This window comes from Ranitomeya variabilis, chromosome 5, assembly GCF_051348905.1.
Source record: "Ranitomeya variabilis isolate aRanVar5 chromosome 5, aRanVar5.hap1, whole genome shotgun sequence".
NCBI lineage: Eukaryota > Metazoa > Chordata > Amphibia > Anura > Dendrobatidae > Ranitomeya > Ranitomeya variabilis.
In genome coordinates, this window is record NC_135236.1 from 394,975,790 (window position 1) to 395,001,057 (window position 25,268).

General features: G+C 48.1%; 2 protein-coding genes across 9 annotated transcripts in view; one reads left to right on the top strand and one right to left on the bottom strand.

The window, feature by feature from the left end:
• ZNF277 (zinc finger protein 277) overlaps positions 1-24,926 on the bottom strand; it is a 173,771-nt gene extending 148,845 nt beyond the window's left edge. The window contains exons 1-2 of one of the 4 annotated variants that reach the window (XM_077265068.1): positions 24,549-24,673; positions 9,975-10,037 (exon numbers count right to left, since the gene is read on the bottom strand). In XM_077265068.1, the coding sequence (XP_077121183.1) occupies positions 9,975-10,037; positions 24,549-24,576 (91 nt within the window). In that variant the 5' untranslated portion in view covers positions 24,577-24,673. The other 3 variants (XM_077265067.1, XM_077265071.1, XM_077265070.1) reach the window with 3 other exon arrangements.
• A 33-nt stretch (positions 24,927-24,959) lies between these two features.
• DOCK4 (dedicator of cytokinesis 4) overlaps positions 24,960-25,268 on the top strand; it is a 517,521-nt gene continuing 517,212 nt past the window's right edge. For all 5 annotated transcript variants that reach the window (XM_077265059.1, XM_077265063.1, XM_077265060.1 and 2 more), the window contains exon 1: positions 24,960-25,268. In XM_077265059.1, the coding sequence (XP_077121174.1) occupies positions 25,232-25,268 (37 nt within the window). In that variant the 5' untranslated portion in view covers positions 24,960-25,231.

Below are 25,268 nucleotides of genomic sequence, written 5' to 3' on the forward strand. Positions count from 1 at the left end.
CGTTTGTTTCCTGTGGTGTCTTTTTTAGGGCTCATTCCCACTTGCGATGAAATCGGAAGAATGCAATCAGATTAAAAATCAGATTGCATTTGGACCAATGTCATTCTATCATTGTGTGTTCATCTGCATTTTTTTTTCCATCTCAGATCGGATCACAATCGGATTGGAAAAGAATGACAGCATGCCGCAATTGTAATCGAAAATCGGAACGCATCCCACAATAAAAGTCAATGGGTGCAAGAGAGAAAAAAAAAAATCACATAGCACTCGGACCATGCGAGTGCTGTCCGATTTTCACACACCGATCTCACTTGAAAAGCCGGCAATTCATATGCCGCATACAGTAAAATCACAGAGTGACAGGTTAGAATAGAATAGATATATACACATAGAATAGATAGATATATAGATGTCACTGACACGTTTAGATATATCTAATCTATAATACAACAATCATACTACCCTGACCCTAAACCCTGAAAGGGAATGGGCCGCACTCCATCAACATAGCATAGCATAACAATCCTTTTGCAAGATCAAGAAGTGCCATGAAACACAATTTAAGTACAATATGAAAATTTATTTATTGATATAAAACACGGAAACAAATATCTAATATATAATTGCCTAGAATACTACTTCCTGCAATTTGTGCCAACTTCCGTGGCTTTGTCCGGAGCTAATGTCCGGAGCTAATGTCCGGAGCTAATGTCCGGAGATAAGTGACGTCACCAGTGTCCTACACCCAGGCAGAGCACAGGGGCCCCAGGCAGCATATGGGGCCCCAGGCAGAGCACAGTGGCCCCAGGCAGAGCACAGGGGCCCCAGGCAGCATATGGGGCCCCAGGCAGAGCACAGTGGTCCCAGGCAGCCTATGGGGCCCCAGGCAGAGCACAGTGGCCCCAGGCAGAGCACAGGGGCCCCAGGCAGCATATGGGGCCCCAGGCAGAGCACAGGGGCCCCAGGCAGCATATGGGGCCCCAGGCAGAGCACAGTGGCCCCAGGCAGAGCACAGGGGCCCCAGGCAGAGCACAGGGGCCCCAGGCAGAGCACAGGGGCCCCAGGCAGCATATGGGGCCCCAGGCAGAGCACAGGGGCCCCAGGCAGAGCACAGGGGCCCCAGGCAGCATATGGGGCCCCAGGCAGAGCACAGGGGCCCCAGGCAGCATATGGGGCCCCAGGCAGAGCACAGTGGCCCCAAGCAGAGCACAGGGGCCCCAGGCAGAACATGGGGCCCCAGGCAGAGCACAGGGGCCCCAGGCAGAGCACAGGGGCCCCAGGCAGCATATGGGGCCCCAGGCAGAGCACAGGGGCCCCAGGCAGCATATGGGGCCCCAGGCAGAGCACAGTGGCCCCAGGCAGCATATGGGGCCCCAGGCAGAGCACAGTGGCCCCAGGCAGAGCACAGGGGCCCCAGGCAGCATATGGGGCCCCAGGCAGAGCACAGTGGTCCCAGGCAGAGCACAGGGGCCCCAGGCAGAGCACAGGGGCCCCAGGCAGAACATGGGGCCCCAGGCAGAGCACAGTGGCCCCAGGCAAAGCACAGGGGCCCCAGGCAGAACATGGGGCCCCAGGCAGAGCACAGGGGCCCCAGGCAGCATATGGGGCCCCAGGCAGAGCACAGGGGCCCCAGGCAGCATATGGGGCCCCAGGCAGAGCACAGTGGCCCCAGGCAGCATATGGGGCCCCAGGCAGAGCACAGTGGCCCCAGGCAGAGCACAGGGGCCCCAGGCAGCATATGGGGCCCCAGGCAGAGCACAGTGGTCCCAGGCAGAGCACAGGGGCCCCAGGCAGAGCACAGGGGCCCCAGGCAGAACATGGGGCCCCAGGCAGAGCACAGTGGCCCCAGGCAAAGCACAGGGGCCCCAGGCAGAACATGGGGCCCCAGGCAGAGCACAGGGGCCCCAGGCAGCATATGGGGCCCCAGGCAGAGCACAGGGGCCCCAGGCAGCATATGGGGCCCCAGGCAGAGCACAGGGGCCCCAGGCAGCATATGGGGCCCCAGGCAGAGCACAGGGGCCCCAGGCAGCATATAGGGCCCCAGGCAGAGCACAGTGGCCCCAGGCAGAGCACACACCAAATCGGAGGCCGAGGGGCCCCGCCAACCAAATCGGAGGCCGAGGGGCCCCGCCAACCAAATCGAAGGCCGAGCGGCCCCGCCCACCAAAGCGGAGGCCGAGGGGCCCCGCCCACCACATCGGAGGCCGAGGGGCCCCGCCCACCAAATCGGAGGCCGAGGGTCCCCGCCCACCAAATTGGAGGCCAAGGGTCCCCGCCCACCAAATCGGAGGCCGAGGGTTCCCGCCCACCAAATCGGAGGCCGAGGGGCCCCGCCCACCAAATCGGAGGCCGAGGGTCCCCGCCCACCAAATCGGAGGATAAGGGGCCCCGCCCACCAAATCGGAGGCCGAGGGTCCCCGCCCACCAAATCGGAGGATAAGGGGCCCCGCCTACCAAATCGGAGGCCGAGGGGCCCCACCAACCAAATCGGAGGCCGAGGAGCCCCGCCCACCAAATCGAAGGCCGAGCGGCCCCGCCCACCAAAGCGGAGGCAGAGGGACCCCGCCCACCAAATCGGAGGCCGTGGGGCCCCGCCAACCAAATCGGAGGCCGAGGGTCCCCGCCCACCAAATTATTCTTACATTTGAATAAATAAAGTATATATGGATTCTAGACTCCCGATTCCTTAGAATCGGGCTGCCATCTAGTAATAAATATAATAAAATTGGTGCCTCAACCAAAACATCAGAGGTTGGTGGGCAAAATGGATTATAATATAGCTTGTTTTACAAAAATTGTATGCGGGCACGGACACGGACACATTATGGGGCATTTATTATAGGTTTGGCCTTACATCCATTAAAGTGTACCGGATGATGGGAACTTCCCACATGGTTATTAGTTGGGGTGTACGGTAACAACTATGGTTTATCCCCAATGAGACTAATACCCTCTGGGCATTTCGTTGTAATATTCATGTCTGCATCTCAATATACAATGCAATTGTAAGCACACATTGTTTACCGTGTGGCAGACCTCATTTGTCTGGTGTTTTTTTTGCACTTTGGTGCTTATCGCACTGTCAGTAGTTGACATGTGCTTGTTTTTTTAATTATGTATATTGTTATTAATAAAGCTTGTTTACAATTCTTTTATAAAAATTCCATTGGTTCTCTTGATTTGTATGTGGTTAATATATGGAGGTATATGTGATTGTTTGGTGACTGACAGTCACTAAAATGAATCTGGAAATTTTGGTACTTATATACAGGAGGTGATGACATACAGGTATATACTATATACAGGGGAGATGACATACAGGTATATACTATATACAGGGGAGATGAGATACAGGTATATACTATATACAGGGGAGATGAGATACAAGTATATACTATATACAGGGGAGATGACAAGTATATAATATATACAGGGGAGATGACACACAGGTACATACTATATACAGGAGGAGATGACATACAGGTATATACTATATACAGGAGGTGATGACATACAGGTATATACTATATACAGGGGAGATGACATACAGGTACATACTATATACAGGGGAGATGACATACAGGTATATACTATATACAGGGGAGATGAGATACAAGTATATACTATATACAGGAGATGACACAAGTATATACTATATACAGGGGAGATGACATACAGGTATATACTATATACAGGAGATGACACAGGTATATACTATATACAGGGGAGATGACATACAGGTATATACCATATACAGGGGAGATGACATACAAGTATATACTATATACAGGAGATGACATACAGGTATATACTATATACAGGGGAAATGACATAGGTATATACTGAGGGAATAATGAGAGGTGTGAGGTGAACATGAGAGGAGTGAGGTGAAAATGTGCGAGTGCAAAATGAGAGGAGTGAGGAGAAAATAGTGGAGTGATAGAAAAATGGCAGGTGTGAGGTCAAAATGACAGGTGTTAGGGGGGGAAATGAGAGATGTGAGGGGGAAAATCAGAGGTGTGAGGGGGGAAAATGAGAGATGTGAGGGGGAAAAAGATGTGAGGAGGGAAAAAGAGAGATGTGAGGAGGGAAAAAGAGAGATGTGAGGAGGGAAAAAGAGAGATGTGAGGAGGGAAAAAGAGAGATGTGAGGAGGGAAAAAGAGAGATGTGAGGAGGGAAAAAGAGAGATGTGAGGAGGGAAAAAGAGAGATGTGAGGAGGGAAAAAGAGAGATGTGAGGGAAAAAGAGAGATGTGAGGGGGAATGTCATGGTTGGGACGGGGTTGTCATGTGCTATCAGGGGTTGGTGTTCTTGGCCTCTCTTTCAGGATGGGAGGGCTATTTATACTCGCTTCTGGCCTTGTGTCCTTGTCGGCTATAGGTTTTTCTGCAGTCTGTATGCTTGACCTCTGTGGTGTGTGCTGCTTGCTTTGTGTCTTGCTGTCACCTGCTTTATTCGTTTTCCCGGATTGCTGACCCCTGGCTTGGCTTCTGACTATTCTCTGGCTCTCCCTGTTGGTATCTTGTCATCTCCTGGCTTGACCTCGGCTTGTTTCACTATTCTTTTATGCTTGCCCCTTCTCTGTTTCCCCAGCATCTGGCTCCGCCCCCTACTCTGTCAAATGATTGTAGGTCCTATTGCTTTACCTGATCACTCTGTCTCATGTGAAAGGTCCCGTTGGTGTTCATGTTAGTTACCCGGTTTCTGACCTATCTCTGTTGCTGATGGGTGCAGTTTCCCCTGCAGCATTATTACCCGGGTATCGTGACAGGGAAAATGAGAGATGTGAGGGGGAAAATGAGAGGCGTGATGGGAAAATGAGAGGTGTGATGGGAAAATGAGAGAAGTGAGGTGTTTTAACTAACCACAGTTAGTTACTATGCCCAGGCAACAAACGCTGGGCTCTTCAGCTAGTATATATATATAGATATATATATACTAGCTATTGAACCCGTTCTACGCCCGGGTGGCGAGCATTTATATTGGTATATGGTCTCCATCCTGGTATGTGCTGCTCCCATCTTGCTCTCCCATCCTGTCATGTGCTGCTCCATCCTGCGCCCCCATCCTGTCATGTGCTGCTCCACCGTGTCATGTGCTGCTCCATCCTGCATCCCCATCCTGTCATGTGCTGCTCCACCGTGCCATGTGCTGCTCCATCCTGCGCCCCATCCTGTCATGTGCTGCTCCACCGTGTCATGTGCTGCTCCATCCTGCGCCCCCATCCTATCACGTGCTGCTCCATCCTGCGCCCCCATCATTGCGGGCGGCTGTGCTGAGTGCGGGCGGCTGTGCTGAGTGCGGGCGGCTGTGCTGAGTGCGGGCGGCTGTGCTGAGTGCGGGCGGCTGTGCGTGGCGCTGCTGGGTGCGGGCGGCTGTGGGTGGCTGTGCTGGGTGCAGCGGCTGTGTGTGGCTGTGGGCGGCGGCTGTGCTGGGTGCGGCGGCTGTGCTGGGTGCGGCGGCTGTGCTGGGTGTGGCGGCTGTGCTGGGTGCGGCGGCTGTGCTGGGTGCGGCGGCTGTGGGTGGCTGTGCGTGGCTGTGCTGGGTGCAGCGGCTGTGCGTGGCTCTAGGCAGCTGTGCGTGGCTGTGCTGGGTGCGGCGGCTGTGGACGGCTGTGCTGGGTGCGGTGGCTGTGCTGGGTGCGGCGGCTGTGCGTGGCTGTGCTGGGTGCGGCGGCTGTGCTGGGTGCGGCGGCTGTGCTGGGTGCGGCGGCTGTGCTGGGTGCGGCGGCTGTGCGTGGCTGTAGGCGGCTGTGCGTGGCTGTAGGCGGCTGTGCTGAGTGCGGGCGGCTGTGCGTGGCTGTGCTGGGTGCGGGCGGCTGTGGGTGGCTGTGCTGGGTGCGGCGGCTGTGGACGGCTGTGCTGGTGCGGTGGCTGTGCTAGGTGCAGCGGCTGTGCGTGGCTGTGGGTGGCTGTGCATGGCTGTGGGCGGCTGTGCTGGGTGCGGCAGCTGTGCTGGGTGCGGCGGCTGTGCGTCGCTGTGCTGGGTGCGGTGGCTGTGGTTGTGGTTGGTGCGGCGGCTGTGCGTGGCTGTGCTGGGTGCGGCAGCTGTGGACGGCTGTGCTGGGTGCGGTGGCTGTGCTGGGTGCAGCGGCTGTGCGTGGCTGTAGGCGGCTGTGCGTGGCTGTGGGCGGCTGTGCGTGGCTGTGCTGGGTGCGGCGGCTGTGCTGGGTGCGGCGGCTGTGCGTGGCTGTAGGCGGCTGTGTGTGGCTGTAGGAGGCTGTGCGTGGCTGTGCTGGGTGCGGCGGCTGTGGACGGCTGTGCTGGGTGCGGTGGCTGTGCTGGGTGCGGCGGCTGTGCGTGGCTGTGGGCGGCTATGGGCGGCTGTGCGTGGCTGTGCTGGGTGCGGCGGCTGTGCTGGGTGCGGCGGCTGTGCTGGGTGCGGCGGCTGTGCTGGGTGCGGCGGCTGTGCTGGGTGCGGCGGCTGTGCTGGGTGCGGCGGCTGTGCGTGGCTCTAGGCGGCTGTGCGTGGCTCTAGGCGGCTGTGCGTGGCTCTAGGCGGCTGTGCGTGGCTCTAGGCGGCTGTGCGTGGCTGTGCTGGGTGCGGTGGCTGTGGACGGCTGTGCTGAGTGCGGCGGCTGTGCTGGGTGCGGCGGCTGTGGGCGGCTGTGCGTGGCTGTGCTGGGTGCGGCGGCTGTGCTGGGTGCGGCGGCTGTGCTGGGTGCGGCGGCTGTGCTGGGTGCGGCGGCTGTGCGTGGCTGTGGACGGCTGTGCGTGGCTGTGCTGGGTGTGGCGGCTGTGCTGGGTGCGGCGGCTGTGCGTGGCTGTGCTGGGTGCGGCGGCTGTGCTGGGTGCGGTGGCTGAGCGTGGCTGTAGGCGCCTGTGCGTGGCTGTGGGCGGCTGTGCGTGGCTGTGCTGGGTGCAGCGGCTATGCGTGGCTGTAGGCGGCTGTGCTGGGTGCGGCGGCTGTGCGTGGCTGTGCTGGGTGTGGTGGCTGTGGTGGGTGTGGCGGCTGTGGGTGGCTGTGCTGGGTGCGGCGGCTGTACTGGGTGCGGCGGCTGTGGGCGGCTGTGTGTGGCTGTGGGCGGCTGTGCGTGGCTGTGCTGGGTGCGGCGGCTGTGCTGGGTGCGGCGGCTGTGCGTGGCTGTGCTGGGTGCGGTGGCTGTGGTGGGTGCGGTGGCTGTGGACGTAAGTGGCGTAAGTAACAAATAGCTGTGGCATGAAGTGCCACAGCCTCATGGCACAGCAATTTGTTACTTGCGGAGGGTGAGTATACTTACCTGTCCCGTTCCACCGACGCCATTCCGGGCCATGAATATCCCCCTGCTCCCGGAATCGGCGCCTGCGCAGTCCGCGCTTTCCGGCGCCATTTTCTTGAAGACACATTGCAGTGTGTCTTCAAGAAAATGGCGCCGCAAAGCGCGGACTGCGCAGGCCCCTTTTCCGGCACCAGGAGGACAGATTTTCTGTGTCCTCCTGGTGCCGGAAAAGGCGCCTGCGCAGTCTGCGCTTACCGGCGCCATTTTCTTGAAGACACACTATATTCATGGCCCGGAATGGCGTCGGTGGAACGGGACAGGTAAGGATACTCACCCTCCGCCTCCTGGCTCGTCCCTGTTTCTCTGTTGGAGATCGCGGTGTGCGTTCAGCGCTTACGCATACCGCGATCTCCTGGGAGCGTCGCTCTGTGGGGTCCAGACTGCGCCGGCGCTTGCGCAGTCTATAAAGGCTTCGGACAGAGTGACGCTCCCAGCGTTATATTATAGATATATAGATAGATAGATAGATAGATAGATAGATAGATATATTATACACACACACACACACATATATACATACATATATACATATACATACACTGTAAAATAATATTGAAGCCAGCATAGTAAGAAATAAATAGTTGCTAAAATGTAAATCCCATAAATTCAATATGCTAAATGGATAATAAAGGGGCCAGCTGCCAAAGAACGTATGCTAAAGAAAAAAGAAGGAAACAGGCAGCCATGTGGTCCCATAAAACATAACACTTTATTGAAAAACGTTAAAAAACACCATACATAGAACAGGGGCACAGTAGGGGATGCAAATACATCCAATTGGCAATGCAAACAAACAGACAAAACCGGATCCAAAGACCGTGCTGCTATATCATTGTAACATATCTAGCATCTCCCCAAATGAATAATAACCAGTACATAGTCCAGAAAAATATATATAAGGCCAATGCCCACATATGGGGGATAAGTAGTAGGAGTTATGCAACATTCAGCATATCCATAACAGGTAACATACCTTCAATAGACAGCACAGGTATAAGGAACGGCAAGCCTGACCCCAACGCGCGTTTCGGAGCGTAAAAGCGCTCCTTCCTCAGGGGGTAAAGGAATCAACTCCATGGTATGCTTTTTATACCGCCAAAGGCGGAAGTAAGTGTGCTAACAAGCCGCACCTGCGCAGTGGCGGTATAGACGTCATCCAAACTGGCCGCCGGCACCAACAACACGCAGGGCCCCACGTGGTTGTGCGCCGGACGGCGAGAAGGAGCGCTCACACCGCCAGAAGATGAAGCGCATGCGCACACGGCCAACATACAAAGAAATTGCCATGACGCAATGGGGTAAACGTAAGGGCAAAAAAATTAACAAACAAAATAACAAAAGAAAATAATACACAGGAGATACAATAAACAATGCATAATTATACGGAATCCTGCAACAGCAGGTATATTTACATAAAAATACGCAATATAACAGATATAGCATTATATTCAAACCCGTACCCCATATATAACATATCAACGATGCAAAAAAACCTCATGCATATACATAAATATATTACATTACATCACCCCAAAATTATTTACTAGTATATATAAATTTGCAAATATCCAACAAACAAATAAAGAACAAAAAATAAATAATAATAACCACAATAAATAAATGTTGACACGTAGCAGCGCAGAGAAGCAACTTGATAGAGAAATCCATCAATATTCCTGTATCCATACCATACATGTAGATGGCATTGAGATGGTAGCGGACTCCAGATTTAAACACGCAGATGAACACTGCCGATAGCATCACATCAAAATAAAATAAAAAATAAAAGGACACGCTCAACCGACCCCTGTCTATCTGACAGGAAGAGGTCCTTCTCCCACATACCCAAGAAAAGACAAGCATAGGAGGGCGCGAAGGCCGCTCCCATGGCTGTCCCCTGGATCTGTAGGTAGAAAGACCCCTTAAACACAAAAAAATTGTGTGTGAGAGTGAACTCCAGTAGCTCCAGGATGAGATCCCTCAAAGCTGGACCCAAATTGGAAGTACTCAAAAAATAACGGACAGCACGAATGCCATCCTGATGTCGGATGTTAGTATAGAGGGATTCAACATCAACTGAAGCCAGCAGAGTATCACTCTCTAAACACAATCCGTCGACCCTGCGCAGCAAGTCACCGGTATCCTTGAGGAACGAGGGCAAGGAGGACACAAATGGCTGAAGGTAAAAATCAATCCATCCGTTCACGCGCTCAAGAAAGTTCCCCCTCCCTGATACAATTGGTCGACCGGGTGGCACCAATGCATCTTTATGTATCTTTGGTAGGAGATATAGGGTAGGAATAGTGGGCTCCTTAACAACAAGTGCCGACGCTAGCTCACGGGTGACAACACCACCATCCAAAGCCCTCTTGATGATGGAATCCAATTTGGAAGCAAAAGCCGAGAGGGGGTTATATGTTAACTTCCTATAACAGGTAGTATTATGTAATTGTTTAAAAGCCTCCCTCTCATACATTTGCTTAGGCCAGATGACGACGTTGCCACCCTTATCAGCCGGCTTCAGCACTATGTCAGGTAATTCCTGTATATACCTCAACCGCACCCTTTCCTCCCTAGTAAGATTGTCCCTCCCCACAAATTTAGGAATATTCTGGAATTCACTAGATACCACCCGGACGAAAAGGTCAATGCTAGGACAAGAAGTAAAGGGGGGGAACCTAGTGGAACGCGGACGGATGGATGGAGGAATCTTACCTCCTTCATTGTTATGCTCATCAGCCAGTTCTTCAAGTGTCCTTATCGCCTCTTGTTCCTCCTCTGTTGGAAACAATTTACAGAGTTCATCATTATAAAAATGTCTTTTGAACAACAATGACCTACCAAAAATATGAAGATCCTTGATAGCATTAAAGGTATCGAACCCCGGTGTGGGTGAGAAGGACAGACCCCTACCCAATAACGCAAGGTCAGTCTCGGTGAGGATATGAGTACTCAGATTGATCACCTTATTATCTCGTCCCCATTCGTGGAGGTGGGTTGTCCAAACGCCTTGCGCAACTTGAGTCAAGGTGGATCTGGACTCTGCGTACGATTCACCCTGATGGGTTAAATGAAAAAATTTCTTTTGCCCCATTCCTGTGATCCACATTTGCTTGCGCATGCTATATCCCCTGTCATCCATGGTGAATGCCTTTGTTTATTAATATCTGGTTTTAACTTCTGTTTTTATTTTTTATTTTATTTTGATGTGATGCTATCGGCAGTGTTCATCTGCGTGTTTAAATCTGGAGTCCGCTACCATCTCAATGCCATCTACATGTATGGTATGGATACAGGAATATTGATGGATTTCTCTATCAAGTTGCTTCTCTGCGCTGCTACGTGTCAACATTTATTTATTGTGGTTATTATTATTTATTTTTTGTTCTTTATTTGTTTGTTGGATATTTGCAAATTTATATATACTAGTAAATAATTTTGGGGTGATGTAATGTAATATATTTATGTATATGCATGAGGTTTTTTTGCATCGTTGATATGTTATATATGGGGTACGGGTTTGAATATAATGCTATATCTGTTATATTGCGTATTTTTATGTAAATATACCTGCTGTTGCAGGATTCCGTATAATTATGCATTGTTTATTGTATCTCCTGTGTATTATTTTCTTTTGTTATTTTGTTTGTTAATTTTTTTGCCCTTACGTTTACCCCATTGCGTCATGGCAATTTCTTTGTATGTTGGCCGTGTGCGCATGCGCTTCATCTTCTGGCGGTGTGAGCGCTCCTTCTCGCCGTCCGGCGCACAACCACGTGGGGCCCTGCGTGTTGTTGGTGCCGGCGGCCAGTTTGGATGACGTCTATACCGCCACTGCGCAGGTGCGGCTTGTTAGCACACTTACTTCCGCCTTTGGCGGTATAAAAAGCATACCATGGAGTTGATTCCTTTACCCCCTGAGGAAGGAGCGCTTTTACGCTCCGAAACGCGCGTTGGGGTCAGGCTTGCCGTTCCTTATACCTGTGCTGTCTATTGAAGGTATGTTACCTGTTATGGATATGCTGAATGTTGCATAACTCCTACTACTTATCCCCCATATGTGGGCATTGGCCTTATATATATTTTTCTGGACTATGTACTGGTTATTATTCATTTGGGGAGATGCTAGATATGTTACAATGATATAGCAGCACGGTCTTTGGATCCGGTTTTGTCTGTTTGTTTGCATTGCCAATTGGATGTATTTGCATCCCCTACTGTGCCCCTGTTCTATGTATGGTGTTTTTTAACGTTTTTCAATAAAGTGTTATGTTTTATGGGACCACATGGCTGCCTGTTTCCTTCTTTTTTCTTTAATATACATACACTGCTCAAAATAATAAAGGGAACACTCAAACAACAGAATATAACTCCAAGTAAATCAAACTTCAAGCAAATGTCTGCACGTAACCTAAGACAGATTTACTAGCTAAAAGGTGCCACTGAGATAAGCATATTATATTAGACATGTTTGCAATTTACTGGACAGTTTCGGAAAAAAAATCTACAAAAAGGAGTTTGGCCAAGGGCTGTCATACAATGTGCAACTTTTAATAACAACATATGCCATTTTTTTCTGCCACAAAATCCCAATGTAAAGAAAACCTGACACGAAAAGTAACATTTCTAGCCCCCATTCTGCTTCTGCCTAGTTTGCTCCAGTCTCTATACCGGGTAGCACATGTAGCACTAGACCATACAATTACTGTACAGTATATTGGGAAGGATTTGCCATAAATTGGAAAGTGACCATATATTTGTATAGTTCTCCTCCCTGGTGCCCTTTCTTTGTGTACTGCTGCCTTCCCAATGGAGATTGGTGCTCTGGTGTTTCTGGCACAGTAGTGGCCTGACTGAACCATGCCTCCGCAGCACAGGAAAGGCAGGGAGGTGAGGTTCACACGTAGCACTGTACTCCCACGCCATGGCAGCAGCCATCTTGGATGTCAGAGAACCAGATTTCCTGATTCAGCAGAGGATATCATGGACGGTAACTATACATGACAAATGTTTAGTAAGTTTTCCATGCCTGGGTGGAGACGAGGAGAGTCATTGCTGAAAAGATAGCGGGATCTTGTTGAGCGAGGCTGCCATACTGTATAAGGCAGCCCATAAATAGCTAGTAACTACTCCTCAAAGGAAATTGTCGGCAGGGTTTTGCTAACTAATCTGAGAGCAGCATGATGTACGAGCAGAGACCCCGATTCCAGCAATGTATCACTTCCTGGCCTGCTTTCTGTAGTCTTTATAAAATCACAGTTTATTAGCAGCAGATTATCACTAGAGGACTAGTAAACCTGCTCCCTGAGGAAGGAGCTAGTCTCCGAAACGCGCGTCGGGCAGATGTGCAGACCGAGGATTCCCACAGGTGCTTGTGTCGGCTAAGAGGTAATATGTATAGCCTCATTGATAATCCTCTGCCTTGGTTATATGAGGGATGCTTGAGATATTCACTATAGGTGATTGTGTTTGGGGGATTGTCTTGATATATAGATGCTATGGATATTAAGGATATACAAATAGGCTGGTGATACTAGTGGTTAAGGTCTGGGTAATATCCCTCCCAGGTTGCTGAATTTTCGGCACGGGACATTATAACCTATAGACAATTTTCTCACCAAGCTTATATTAGCATCATTATGACATATAATGTATTGCCGACAGAGCACCATATACGGTATTCTAATGACAATCTACTATTATGTGATGTTAAATCCATGCTATATGGTTTAAGCCATTAAGGACCTTAAAGTGGTTTGTCCTGGTCTGCACGCTTCTTTGCACAATTGCACTTTCTGCTTGTCATTTGCACATGCCTCCCATGAAATCCCATCTGTTCTGTTTTATTTTATTTTGTTTTTTTCTATGTAACAATAAATAAACGTTTTTGTATTTTTGACTGCTTTCGTCGTATTTGTGGTTTCCACACCCCCTTTAGAGGGGTGTTATATTTTATTTTTTTTTATTTTTATATAGCGCTAACATATTCCGCAGCGCTTTACAGTTTGCACACATTATCGTCGCTGTCCCCGTTGGGGCTCACAATCTAAATTCCCTATCAGTATGTCTTTGGAATATGGGAGGAAACCGGAGTACCCGGAGGAAACCCACGCAAACACGGAGAGAACATACAAACTGTTTGCAGATGTTGTCCTTGTATATACGTGCCAGTATATGTATACTGGCACGTTACAGGGGTATATAGAGGGGTGTTATATGTGTACTGGCACGTTACAGGGGTATATAGAGGGGTGTTATATGTGTACTGGCACATTACAGTGGTATATAGAGGGGTGTTATATGTGTACTGGCACGTTACAGTGGTATATAGAGGGGTGTTATATGTGTACTGGCACGTTACAGGGGTATATAGAGGGGTGTTATATGTGTACTGGCACGTTACAGGGGTATATAGAGGGGTGTTATATGTGTACTGGCATGTTACAGGGGTATACAGAGGGGTGTTATATGTGTACTGGCACGTTACAGTGGTATATAGAGGGGTGTTATATGTGTACTGGCACGTTACAGGGGTATATAGAGGGGTGTTATATGTGTACTGGCACGTTACAGGGGTATATAGAGGGGTGTTATATGTGTACTGGCATGTTACAGGGGTATATAGAGGGGTGTTATATGTGTACTGGCACGTTACAGGGGTATATAGAGGGGTGTTATATGTGTACTGGCACGTTACAGGGGTATATAGAGGGGTGTTATATGTGTACTGGCATGTTACAGGGGTATATAGAGGGGTGTTATATGTGTACTAGCATGTTACAGATGTATATAGAGGGGTGTTATATGTGTACTGGCACGTTACAGTGGTATATAGAGGGGTGTTATACTGACACATTACAGGGGTATATAGAGGGGTGTTATATGATTCAAAGATTCAAAGAAGCTTTATTGGCAGGACCAAATACACATCAGTTTTGCCAAAGCAAGTGTATAAAGGCAATAGGGATAGGGACTGTGGGGATGTTGGGTAGGAGCTGTAGGGGAGGTGGATGGGGGCAGATCCAGGGTAGGGGCTATAGTCCATGGCATAGGGGAGGTGGATGGGGGCAGATCCAGGGTGGGGGCTATAGTCCATGGCATAGGGAAGGAGGATGGGGGCAGATCCATTGTGGGGGCTATAGTCCATGGCATCATAGTTCTCTTTCTCGCAGCTGTACTGGCACGTTACAGTGGCATATAGAGGGGTGTTATATGTATACTGACACGTTACAGGGGTATACAGAGGGGTGTTATATGTGTACTGGCACGTTACAGTGGTATATAGAGGGGTGTTATATGTGTACTGGCACATCACAGGGGTATATAGAGGGGTGTTATGAGTGTACTGGCACGTTACAGTGGTATATAGAGAGGTGTTATATGTGTACTGGCATGTTACAGTGGTATATAGAGGGGTGCTAGATGTGTACTGGCACGTTACAGGGGTATATAGAGGGGTGTTATATGTATACTGGCACGTTACAGGAGTATATAGAGGGGTGTTATATGTGTACTGGCATGTTACAGTGGTATATAGAGGGGTGTTATATGTGATTCAGATTCAAGATTCAAGATTCAAAGAAGCTTTATTGGCAGGACCAAATACACATCAGTTTTGCCAAAGTAAGTGTATAAAGGCAATAGGGATAGGGACTGTGGGGATGTTGGGTAGGAGCTGTAGATGGGGGCAGATCCAGGGTGGGGGCTATAGTCCATGGCATCATAGTTCTCTTTCTCGCAGTCTATGTGTACTGGCATGTTACAGTGGTATATAGAGGGGTGTTATATGTGTACTGGCACATTACAGGGATATATAGAGGGGTGCTATATGTGTACTGGCATGTTACAGGGGTATATAGAGGGGTGCTAGATGTGTACTGGCACGTTACAGGGGTATATAGAGGGGTGTTATATGTATACTGGCACGTTACAGGGGTATATAGAGAGATGTTATATGTATACTGGCACGTTACAGGGGTATAAAGAGGGGTGTTATATGTGTACTGGCATGTTACAGGGGTATATAGAGGGGTGTTATATGTGTACTGGCATGTTACAGTTGTATATAGAGGGGTGCTAGATGTGTACTGGCACGTTACAGGGGTATATAGAGGGGTGTTATATGTGTACTGGCATGTTACAGTGGTATATAGAGGGGTGCTAGATGTGTACTGGCACGTTACAGGGGTATATAGAGGGGTGTTATATGTGTACTGGCATGTTACAGTGGTATATAGAGGGGTGCTAGATGTGTACTGGCACGTTACAGAGGTATATAGAGGGGTGTTATATGTGTACTGGCATGTTACAGTGGTATATAGAGGGGTGTTAAATGTATACTGGCACGTTACAGTGGTATATAGAGGGGTGTTATATGTATACTGGCACGTTACAGGGGTATATAGAGGGGTGTTATATGTGTACTGGCACGTTACAGGGGTATATAGAGGGGTGTTATATGTGTACTGGCACGTTACAGAGGTATATAGAGGGGTGTTATATGTGTACTGGCATAATACATAGTACATAGTTAGTAAGGCCGAAAAAAGACATTTGTCCATCCAGTTCAGCCTATATTCCATCATAATAAATCCCCAGATCTACGTCCTTCTACAGAACCTAATAATTGTATGATACAATATTGTTATGCTCCAGGAAGACATTCAGGCCTCTCTTGAACCCCTCGACTGAGTTCGCCATCACCACCTCCTCAGGCAAGCAATTCCAGATTCTCACTGCCCTAACAGTAAAGAATCCTCTTCTATGTTGGTGGAAAAACCTTCTCTCCTCCAGACGCAAAGAATGCCCCCTTGTGCCCGTCACCTTCCTTGGTATAAACAGATCCTCAGCGAGATATTTGTATTGTCCCCTTATATATTTATACATGGTTATTAGATCGCCCCTCAGTCGTCTTTTTTCTAGACTAAATAATCCTAATTTCGCTAATCTATCTGGGTATTGTAGTTCTCCCATCCCCTTTATTAACTTTGTTGCCCTCCTTTGTACTCTCTCTAGTTCCATTATATCCTTCCTGAGCACCGGTGCCCAAAACTGGACACAGTACTCCATGTGCGGTCTAACTAGGGATTTGTACAGAGGCAGTATAATGCTCTCATCATGTGTATCCAGACCTCTTTTAATGCACCCCATGATCCTGTTTGCCTTGGCAGCTGCTGCCTGTTACAGGGGTATATAGAGGGGTGTTATATGTGTACTGGCACGTTACAGGGGTATATAGAGGGGTGTTATATGTGTACTGGCACGTGACAGTGGTATATAGAGGGGTGTTATATGTGTACTGGCATGTTACAGGGGTATGTAGAGGGGTGTTATATGTGTACTGGCACAATACAGTGGTAGATAGAGGGGTGTTATATGTGTACTGGCACGTTACAGGGGTATATAGAGGGGTGTTATATGTGTACTGACATGTTACAGTGGTATATAGAGGGGTGTTATATGTGTACTGGCACGTTACAGGGGTATATAGAGGGGTGTTATATGTGTACTGGCACGTTACAGGGGTATATAGAGGGGTGTTATATGTGTACTGACACGTTACAGGGGTATATAGAGGGGTGTTATATGTGTACTGGCACGTTACAGGGGTATATAGAGGGGTGTTATATGTGTACTGGCACGTGACAGTGGTATATAGAGGGGTGTTATATGTGTACTGGCACGTTACAGGGGTATGTAGAGGGGTGTTATATGTGTACTGGCACGTGACAGTGGTATATAGAGGGGTGTTATATGTGTACTGGCACATTACAGGGGTATATAGAGGGGTGTTATACGTGTACTGGCACGTGACAGTGGTATATAGAGGGGTGTTATATGTGTACTGGCATGTTACAGGGGTATGTAGAGGGGTGTTATATGTGTACTGGCACGTGACAGTGGTATATAGAGGGGTGTTATATGTGTACTGGCACGTTACAGGGGTATATAGAGGGGTGTTATATGTGTACTGACATGTTACAGTGGTATATAGAGGGGTGTTATATGTGTACTGGCACGTTACAGGGGTATATAGAGGGGTGTTATATGTGTACTGGCACGTTACAGGGGTATATAGAGGGGTGTTATATGTGTACTGACATGTTACAGGGGTATATAGAGGGGTGTTATATGTGTACTGACATGTTACAGTGGTATATAGAGGGGTGTTATATGTGTACTGGCACGTTACAGGGGTATATAGAGGGGTGTTATATGTGTACTGGCACGTTACAGGGGTATATAGAGGGGTGTTATATGTGTACTGGCACGTTACAGGGGTATATAGAGGGGTGTTATATGTGTACTGACATGTTACAGGGGTATATAGAGGGGTGTTATATGTGTACTGACATGTTACAGTGGTATATAGAGGGGTGTTATATGTGTACTGGCACGTTACAGGGGTATATAGAGGGGTGTTATATGTGTACTGGCACGTTACAGGGGTATATAGAGGGGTGTTATATGTGTACTGGCACGTTACAGGGGTATATAGAGGGGTGTTATATGTGTACTGACATGTTACAGTGGTATATAGAGGGGGTGTTATATGTGTACTGGCACGTTACAGGGGTATATAGAGGGGTGTTATATGTGTACTGGCACGTTACAGGGGTATATAGAGGGGTGTTATATGTGTACTGACATGTTACAGGGGTATATAGAGGGGTGTTATATGTGTACTGACACGTTACAGGGGTATATAGAGGGGTGTTATATGTGTACTGGCACGTTACAGGGGTATATAGAGGGGTGTTATATGTGTACTGGCACGTGTCAGTGGTATATAGAGGGGTGTTATATGTGTACTGGCACGTTACAGGGGTATGTAGAGGGGTGTTATATGTGTACTGGCACGTGACAGTGGTATATAGAGGGGTGTTATATGTGTACTGGCACATTACAGGGGTATATAGAGGGGTGTTATATGTGTACTGGCACGTGACAGTGGTATATAGAGGGGTGTTATATGTGTACTGGCATGTTACAGGGGTATGTAGAGGGGTGTTATATGTGTACTGGCACGTGACAGTGGTATATAGAGGGGTGTTATATGTGTACTGGCACGTTACAGGGGTATATAGAGGGGTGTTATATGTGTACTGGCACGTGACAGTGGTATATAGAGGGGTGTTATATGTGTACTGGCACGTTACAGGGGTATATAGAGGGGTGTTATATGTGTACTGACATGTTACAGGGGTATATAGAGGGGTGTTATACTGGCATGTTACAGTGGTATATAGAGGGGTGCTAGTTGTGTACTGGCATGTTACAGGGGTATATAGAGGGGTGTTATACTGGCACGTTACAGGGGTATATAGAGGGGTGTTATACTGGCATGTTACAGTGGTATATAGAGGGGTGCTAGTTGTGTACTGGCACGTTACAGGGGTATATAGAGGGGTGTTATATGTGTACTGGCACGTTACAGGGGTATGTAGAGGGGTGTTATATGTGTACTGACATGTTACAGGGGTATATAGAGGGGTGTTATATGTGTACTGGCACGTTACAGTGGTATATAGAGGGGTGTTATATGTGTACTGGCATGTTACAGTGGTATATAGAGGGGTGTTATATGTGTACTGGCATGTTACAGTGGTATATAGAGGGGTGTTATATGTGTACTGGCATGTTACAGGGGTATATAGAGGGGTGTTATATGTGTACTGGCATGTTACAGTGGTATATAGAGGGGTGTTATATGTGTACTGGCACGTTACAGGGGTATATAGAGGGGTGTTATATGTGTACTGGCACGTTACAGGGGTATATAGAGGGGTGTTATATGTGTACTGGCATGTTACAGGGGTATATAGAGGGGTGTTATATGTGTACTGGCACGTTACAGGGGTATATAGAGGGGTGTTATATGTGTACTGGCATGTTACAGTGGTATATAGAAGGGTGTTATATGTGTACTGGCATGTTACAGTGGTATATAGAGGGGTGTTATATGTGTACTGGCATGTTACAGTGGTATATAGAGGGGTGTTATATGTGTACTGGCATGTTACAGTGGTATATAGAGGGGTGTTATATGTGTACTGGCATGTTACAGTGGTATATAGAAGGGTGTTATATGTGTACTGGCATGTTACAGTGGTATATAGAGGGGTGTTATATGTGTACTGGCATGTTACAGTGGTATATAGAGGGGTGTTATATGTGTACTGGCATGTTACAGGGGTATATAGAGGGGTGTTATATGTGTACTGGCACGTTACAGTGGTATATAGAGGGGTGTTATATGTGTACTGGCATGTTACAGGGGTATGTAGAGGGGTGTTATATGTGTACTGGCACGTGACAGTGGTATATAGAGGGGTGTTATATGTGTACTGGCACGTTACAGGGGTATATAGAGGGGTGTTATATGTGTACTGACATGTTACAGGGGTATATAGAGGGGTGTTATACTGGCACGTTACAGGGGTATATAGAGGGGTGTTATACTGGCATGTTACAGTGGTATATAGAGGGGTGCTAGTTGTGTACTGGCACGTTACAGGGGTATATAGAGGGGTGTTATATGTGTACTGGCACGTTACAGGGGTATGTAGAGGGGTGTTATATGTGTACTGGCACGTGACAGTGGTATATAGAGGGGTGTTATATGTGTACTGGCACATTACAGGGGTATATAGAGGGGTGTTATATGTGTACTGGCACGTGACAGTGGTATATAGAGGGGTGTTATATGTGTACTGGCATGTTACAGGGGTATGTAGAGGGGTGTTATATGTGTACTGGCATGTTACAGGGGTATGTAGAGGGGTGTTATATGTGTACTGGCACGTGACAGTGGTATATAGAGGGGTGTTATATGTGTACTGGCACGTTACAGGGGTATATAGAGGGGTGTTATATGTGTACTGGCATGTGACAGTGGTATATAGAGGGGTGTTATATGTGTACTGGCACGTTACAGGGGTATATAGAGGGGTGTTATATGTGTACTGGCACGTTACAGTGGTATATAGAGGGGTGTTATATGTGTACTGGCACGTGACAGTGGTATATAGAGGGGTGTTATATGTGTACTGGCACGTTACAGGGGTATATAGAGGGGTGTTATATGTGTACTGGCATGTTACAGTGGTATATAGAGGGGTGTTATATGTGTACTGACATGTTACAGGGGTATATAGAGGGGTGTTATATGTGTACTGGCACGTTACAGGGGTATATAGAGGGGTGTTATAGGTGTACTGACATGTTACAGGGGTATATAGAGGGGTGTTATATGTGTACTGACATGTTACAGGGGTATATAGAGGGGTGTTATATGTGTACTGGCACGTTACAGTGGTATATAGAGGGGTGTTATATGTGTACTGGCATGTTACAGTGGTATATAGAGGGGTGTTATATGTGTACTGGCATGTTACAGTGGTATATAGAGGGGTGTTATATGTGTACTGGCATGTTACAGTGGTATATAGAGGGGTGTTATATGTGTACTGGCACGTTACAGGGGTATATAGAGGGGTGTTATATGTGTACTGGCACGTTACAGGGGTATATAGAGGGGTGTTATATGTGTACTGGCATGTTACAGGGGTATATAGAGGGGTGTTATATGTGTACTGGCACGTTACAGGGGTATATAGAGGGGTGTTATAGGTGTACTGGCACGTTACAGGGGTATATAGAGGGGTGTTATATGTGTACTGGCATGTTACAGTGGTATATAGAAGGGTGTTATATGTGTACTGGCATGTTACAGTGGTATATAGAGGAGTGTTATATGTGTACTGGCATGTTACAGTGGTATATAGAGGGGTGTTATATGTGTACTGGCATGTTACAGTGGTATATAGAGGGGTGTTATATGTGTACTGGCATGTTACAGTGGTATATAGAAGGGTGTTATATGTGTACTGGCATGTTACAGTGGTATATAGAGGGGTGTTATATGTGTACTGGCATGTTACAGTGGTATATAGAGGGGTGTTATATGTGTACTGGCATGTTACAGGGGTATATAGAGGGGTGTTATATGTGTACTGGCATGTTACAGTGGTATATAGAGGGGTGTTATATGTGTACTGGCACGTTACAGGGGTATATAGAGGGGTGTTATATGTGTACTGGCACGTTACAGGGGTATATAGAGGGGTGTTATATGTGTACTGACATGTTACAGGGGTATATAGAGGGGTGTTATATGTGTACTGGCACGTTACAGGGGTATATAGAGGGGTGTTATAGGTGTACTGGCACGTTACAGTGGTATATAGAGGGGTGTTATATGTGTACTGGCATGTTACAGTGGTATATAGAGGGGTGTTATATGTGTACTGACATGTTACAGGGGTATATAGAGGGGTGTTATAGGTGTACTGGCATGTTACAGTGGTATATAGAGGGGTGTTATATGTATACTGGCACGTTACAGGGGTATATAGAGGGGTGTTATATGTGTACTGGCACGTGACAGTGGTATATAGAGGGGTGTTATAGGTGTACTGGCACGTTACAGGGGTATATAGAGGGGTGTTATATGTGTACTGGCACGTTACAGGGGTATATAGAGGGGTGTTATATGTGTACTGACACGTTACAGGGGTATATAGAGGGGTGTTATAGGTGTACTGGCACGTTACAGGGGTATATAGAGGGGTGTTATAGGTGTACTGGCATGTTACAGTGGTATATAGAGGGGTGTTATATGTGTACTGGCACGTTACAGGGGTATATAGAGGGGTGTTATATGTGTACTGACACGTTACAGGGGTATATAGAGGGGTGTTATAGGTGTACTGGCACGTTACAGGGGTATATAGAGGGGTGTTATAGGTGTACTGGCATGTTACAGTGGTATATAGAGGGGTGTTATATGTGTACTGGCACGTTACAGGGGTATATAGAGGGGTGTTATATGTGTACTGACACGTTACAGGGGTATATAGAGGGGTGTTATAGGTGTACTGGCACGTTACAGGGGTATATAGAGGGGTGTTATATGTGTACTGGCACGTTACAGGGGTATATAGAGGGGTGTTATAGGTGTACTGGCACATTACAGGGGTATATAGAGGGGTGTTATAGGTGTACTGGCATGTTACAGTGGTATATAGAGGGGTGTTATATGTGTACTGGCACGTTACAGTGGTATATAGAGGGGTGTTATATGTGTACTGGCACGTTACAGGGGTATATAGAGGGGTGTTATATGTGTACTGACACGTTACAGGGGTATATAGAGGGGTGTTATAGGTGTACTGGCACGTTACAGGGGTATATAGAGGGGTGTTATATGTGTACTGGCATGTTACAGTGGTATATAGAGGGGTGTTATATGTGTACTGGCACGTTACAGGGGTATATAGAGGGGTGTTATAGGTGTACTGGCACGTTACAGGGGTATATAGAGGGGTGTTATAGGTGTACTGGCATGTTACAGTGGTATATAGAGGGGTGTTATATGTGTACTGGCATGTTACAGTGGTATATAGAGGGGTGTTATATGTGTACTGGCACGTTACAGGGGTATATAGAGGGGTGTTATATGTGTACTGACACGTTACAGGGGTATATAGAGGGGTGTTATAGGTGTACTGGCACGTTACAGTGGTATATAGAGGGGTGTTATATGTGTACTGGCACGTTACAGGGGTATATAGAGGGGTGTTATATGTGTACTGACACGTTACAGGGGTATATAGAGGGGTGTTATAGGTGTACTGGCACGTTACAGTGGTATATAGAGGGGTGTTATATGTGTACTGACACGTTACAGGGGTATATAGAGGGGTGTTATAGGTGTACTGGCACGTTACAGTGGTATATAGAGGGGTGTTATAGGTGTACTGGCATGTTACAGTGGTATATAGAGGGGTGTTATATGTGTACTGACACGTTACAGGGGTATATAGAGGGGTGTTATAGGTGTACTGGCACGTTACAGGGGTATATAGAGGGGTGTTATAGGTGTACTGGCATGTTACAGTGGTATATAGAGGGGTGTTATATGTGTACTGGCATGTTACAGTGGTATATAGAGGGGTGTTATATGTGTACTGGCACGTTACAGGGGTATATAGAGGGGTGTTATATGTGTACTGACACGTTACAGGGGTATATAGAGGGGTGTTATAGGTGTACTGGCACGTTACAGGGGTATATAGAGGGGTGTTATAGGTGTACTGGCATGTTACAGTGGTATATAGAGGGGTGTTATATGTGTACTGGCATGTTACAGTGGTATATAGAGGGGTGTTATATGTGTACTGGCACGTTACAGGGGTATATAGAGGGGTGTTATATGTGTACTGACACGTTACAGGGGTATATAGAGGGGTGTTATAGGTGTACTGGCACGTTACAGGGGTATATAGAGGGGTGTTATAGGTGTACTGGCATGTTACAGTGGTATATAGAGGGGTGTTATAGGTGTACTGGCACGTTACAGGGGTATATAGAGGGGTGTTATATGTGTACTGGCATGTTACAGTGGTATATAGAGGGGTGTTATATGTGTACTGACATGTTACAGGGGTATATAGAGGGGTGTTATATGTGTACTGGCACGTTACAGGGGTATATAGAGGGGTGTTATATGTGTACTGACACGTTACAGGGGTATATAGAGGGGTGTTATACGTGTACTGACATGTTACAGGGGTATATAGAGGGGTGTTATATGTGTACTGGCACGTTACAGGGGTATATAGAGGGGTGTTATAGGTGTACTGGCATGTTACAGGGGTATATAGAGGGGTGTTATAGGTGTACTGGCACGTTACAGGGGTATATAGAGGGGTGTTATATGTGTACTGGCATGTTACAGTGGTATATAGAGGGGTGTTATATGTGTACTGACATGTTACAGGGGTATATAGAGGGGTGTTATATGTGTACTGGCACGTTACAGGGGTATATAGAGGGGTGTTATATGTGTACTGACACGTTACAGGGGTATATAGAGGGGTGTTATACGTGTACTGACATGTTACAGGGGTATATAGAGGGGTGTTATATGTGTACTGGCACGTTACAGGGGTATATAGAGGGGTGTTATATGTGTACTGACACGTTACAGGGGTATATAGAGGGGTGTTATAGGTGTACTGGCACGTTACAGGGGTATATAGAGGGGTGTTATAGGTGTACTGGCACGTTACAGGGGTATATAGAGGGGTGTTATATGTGTACTGGCATATTTCAGGGGTGTTATACTGGCATGCAGTACTTAAAGCAATACATTCACATCCACTTTTCTAGGGCCCACGGTACAACATCTAGCGCAGCAGGAAGTAGCCACACACCACAAAGTACCTTCTCTGCTCCTGCCGGCCTCCGCCATGCTGCCATGACTTCCGTGAGTGGGCGGGCACCGTCTTCACGGGCACTGACAGAAGCCTGTCACAGGCCCAAGGAGCTGCCATTCACCATGATGGGCGGGTCAATGCGTTACCTACCACGTGATCTTTGTAGCTGGGGTTTGTGTACAGCACTATACTGTGAAGTAACAAGCGGCTCGAGTGGGCGGAGCCAAACATGACAGCCCCGCCCCCGTTGCTGAGTACACCGGAGTAGACGCTTGCTGTGCATTGCCACTTTCTTGTACTACATTTCCCGGCGTGCACTGCTCCACAGCCTGCAGCGTTGCTTCGCTCCTGGTTACCAGAACAATAAGCCGCCGCTGCCGAGGCTGGCACATAACGGTGTGCATGACGCATGCTCCTGCCCGGAGCTAAACAGGGCACTGTGTCTGTAACGCTGGCACAGGAATGAGGAGCGCGGGAGGCAGGCGCATCCTCGGAGAGCCGCACAGGTACCCGCACGTCAGTGCAGCTGTGCCAGGCATGTGAGGCAGCTGGCACCGCGGAGCAGCATCCCTGGCACCGACACAGGAGCCGCATTGTGTGAGCAGCCTTCCGTCCACTGACAGGAGACAAAGGCAGGAAGCCGGACCGGGGCGCGATGGCCGGCCACTGAGGGCCCCCCGAGCCGCAGGCATGTGGAGACCCACGGAGCACGAGAAGTACGGCGTCG